Source organism: Crocodylus porosus, unplaced genomic scaffold (assembly GCF_001723895.1).
Source record: "Crocodylus porosus isolate Cpor-Errol unplaced genomic scaffold, CroPor_comp1, whole genome shotgun sequence".
Lineage (NCBI taxonomy): Eukaryota > Metazoa > Chordata > Crocodylia > Crocodylidae > Crocodylus > Crocodylus porosus.
Window position 1 is genome coordinate 67,952,205 of NW_017728886.1, and position 3,278 is coordinate 67,955,482.

The window sequence follows — 3,278 nt, forward strand, 5'->3', positions numbered from 1 at the left end:
GTACCCTCAAAGTCACTGTTGAAATTAAATAGCCAGGAAGTCTCTAGTATGTTGCATAATTTCCTTCTGAATACACATGTCCATATACAGTGGTGAATATAGGGTACCAACTTCCTTTCATATTTCTTTTATCTAGTTGATTAAAACAAGTGTCTGGAACCAGTTTCACATCATATCCTCAACAATTCTGTTCAGCATGAATAACATCGATTTGCTTTCTATCTGTTAGCAAATCCTATGCTAAGAAATGCTAACTTCACGTGTACCATGTATTTAATGAAATGCAAAGAAATAAGAGTCCTGACCAATGGACTCCTAGGGAGCTAAAGAGTCTCCTAAGATACTTTTTTTTATTAATAGATCTCCATAGTAATGTGACAAGTGTCCAAGACATTTTCAGTGTGCAGGAGTATTCAGGATAACCAATGGGACCGCTCCTTTTCAAAGTGAGGGGGAAGGTAAAATTAAAGGTAACTTTCTGTATAAACATTCTTAAATTGGTTCCTGTCTTTCATATCACAGTCAGGGAAGGAGGTGCATCTCAGGTTTCTCTGTCCTTTGGAACAGAGAGAGTCTCTTTTCCAACTGGAGAAATACTACTGGGTATAGTTGTTTAGTGTTCCTTATTGCTGTTATATGGCATGTGTCCAGTTTGGGATTTCACTTCCCTCTGTTGGAGCCCAGGTAGAACAGAGTGTTTTTTCCTTTACAAGCTTAGTGCTGTCATTAATCAGCTGCTGCAGCAGTATTTATGATACCATGGGAAATACTTGGTCTGCCCTGGCAAATGCACAGCCCTGTGCCCCTAGTGGTTAGTACAAGGTTGATGATTAAGAATTATGTAATACTTTAGTGCAGTGCCTTTTTTTTTTTTTGCTAGATTTTGGTGCACAACTCCTATTATTGAAAACATGACTTGTATATTCAGCACAGCTCCTTCACATAAATTTCACATATTCTGGATGGTTATGAATCCTGGCTGGATTTTGGTGGTTACTAAAAACTGTATAGGAATGCACAATGTACAGGCTTAGGAAAAGTGATCTTTGTAAGGTCCCTATTCATTCACATAACCTTTTTCTTCTTGATAAATTTTGCTGGTTAGGCAGTCAGAAGTAAAAAGCTAGAGTGTCAATGAGAAATTTAAATTTTAATGTACTGTAATGTCTTTAATACCTTTATTAAAAAGCAAAATCTAACGTTTTAAGACATTAAATGTTAAGAGGATTGTTTAGAGTTACAAAAGCACTGATACTTAGAAGTTAGTATCTGTTTGACTTTCATGGAAAGTAATACTAGTACAGTATTGGTCTTGGAATTATGTAATGTCATAGCAGGACGGAATGGCAGCCATCACTCTCAAATAAGTTATAATTAATGTAAAGTAGCATGGCCCAGGAACAGCTTTACCCACTTAATCTGTCAAGCAAGTATTCCACAGACAAAATCATTAAAAAAAATACTGTCACCTGTCAGTTTTGAAACTTCTTTGATTTATAGCATATGTATTAGTTTAGTCTGGGAAGTAATTAAGTCATATGTGCAGAGACCTTCCACAAGAAGCAAAACAATAACAGAGAAGAAGAGAAAGAATTAAATATACATTTTAAATTCAGGTTGGCTTTTTATAGTGAACTTTTACATTTACTGTTTTTGTTTTTTGTTTTTTTAATGTATTTATTTTATTTTTTTTTAATCAATATCCAATAGCAAATGTCTTGTAATGGCTCTTAAAATATTAGATCCTAGAGATAATAGGTGGAGTCTCAAAAAAAAAAAAAATAGTGTAAACTTTTAATGGTTCTTTGGTTATGGCCCCCAAGGGGTCATTTCTTCAGCATACAATGTAGAAAAGGAAGGCCTTCAAAAATAGCAAAGCTACTTGTATGTTTGGAAGAATACAAGAAGTTGCTTCACCAAATGAATCTCAAGAGCTTAAGACCATGAACAAGCTCTCTCGCACAAGCAAAACCACTGAGCTTTATAAATGGCTGCCCTGACAAGCCACATATAGTCATATTTAAAAACATGACATGGATTATTAATATCACAAATGGTCCTTGCTAGAAAAAAAGTAGGGTAGGAATCACTTCCTTATCTTTTGTTTCCACCCCACCTCATCTTTCTCCATTGCCAGACACACCTCTGACATTCTCCGTATCTCAGGGTCATAACCTGACCCTTTGCCTTTCCTCTCTAACACTAATGCAGATGATTTCCACTTATGTCTCTAACATCACAGCTTGCTTCTTTGTCTAGCATGCATGTTAAGGCTCAAGTGTGTTTTGAAGCACTGCTGCTGAGTCTGGTCATGTTACAGCCCCCCTTCAGTCCCTTCACTGACTCTCTGTCATCCGCTCTGTCAGATGCAAACTTCTTACTTCTGCATGTAGTTTTCCCCCCTTCTTGCTCCCCTTTATCTAATCTCATTTTCTGTTTTGGAGGTCACTGTGAGGGCGGAAGTAGATTGGACCACAGAAGTGGAGGTCAGGTTGAAAGCTAATAGAGAGGAATGACTGTGGAGGAGGGAAGCACATGTGCGAACTCGTGAGGTGCTGGATCAGGTTCTTAGGTCGGCTGTGTACATGTGTGTCACTATGTTCTTTTCTTTTTCTTCCTCCAGGTGGTGTGATAGCTTACATCAGCTCCTCCAGCTCAGCATCTAGTCCAGCCTCTTGTCACAGCGAGAGTTCAGACAGTGGTTTCCAGTCATCCTCTTCGCCTGTACCATCTTCACCAAACAGTTCCTCCTCTGAGAGCAGCTGTAACAGCAGGAGCAGCGAGAGCTCCGACAGCTCGCCAAAGAACGATCAACTAGATGATGCCATTAAAACAAACCAGTCTAATGTTGCTGGATTGACCAAGGGCCACAGTAGTGTCACAAGTATGTTTAGTAGTAACCTGCATTCTACCATCCGTCCCACCTCACCCCCAACCATGCAAGCACACGGATACTGTCATACTCTCCTGACTCAAACTGACAGCTGGTTTCATTTGGAATAAGAGCAACTTCTGCACATTCTAGATATTACCATTCACTTCTGATCCTAGCAATTGGGAAATGATACAAGTGTTCCAAGCTGTGCCCCTTTCATTGAAACAGCTCATTCTTATTCCTTACTGATATGAATATAGCAGTTCAGCACCCTAGCCATGACCCAGGAGCCCATGGTGCTACATGTGGTACAAAAACAGAACCAGGAGGCAATCCATGAGCCTGGTTTAGGTTTGCGCAGAAAAAAATAGTTCAAAATGTGACCCGTTTTAACTGAGACCTG

At 39.1% G+C, this 3,278-nt stretch overlaps 1 protein-coding gene across 1 annotated transcript in view; it reads left to right on the forward strand.

Moving 5' to 3' along the window:
* Window positions 1-373: 373 nt before the first annotated feature.
* The window catches only part of NR1D2 (nuclear receptor subfamily 1 group D member 2), a gene marked incomplete at its 5' end in the record, with an annotated part of 19,774 nt that continues 16,869 nt past the window's right edge, over window positions 374-3,278 (forward strand). The window contains 2 exons of the mRNA XM_019532979.1: window positions 374-470; window positions 2,624-2,884. Of these exons, the coding sequence (XP_019388524.1) occupies window positions 374-470; window positions 2,624-2,884 (358 nt within the window). The remainder of the gene's footprint in view (window positions 471-2,623; window positions 2,885-3,278) is intronic.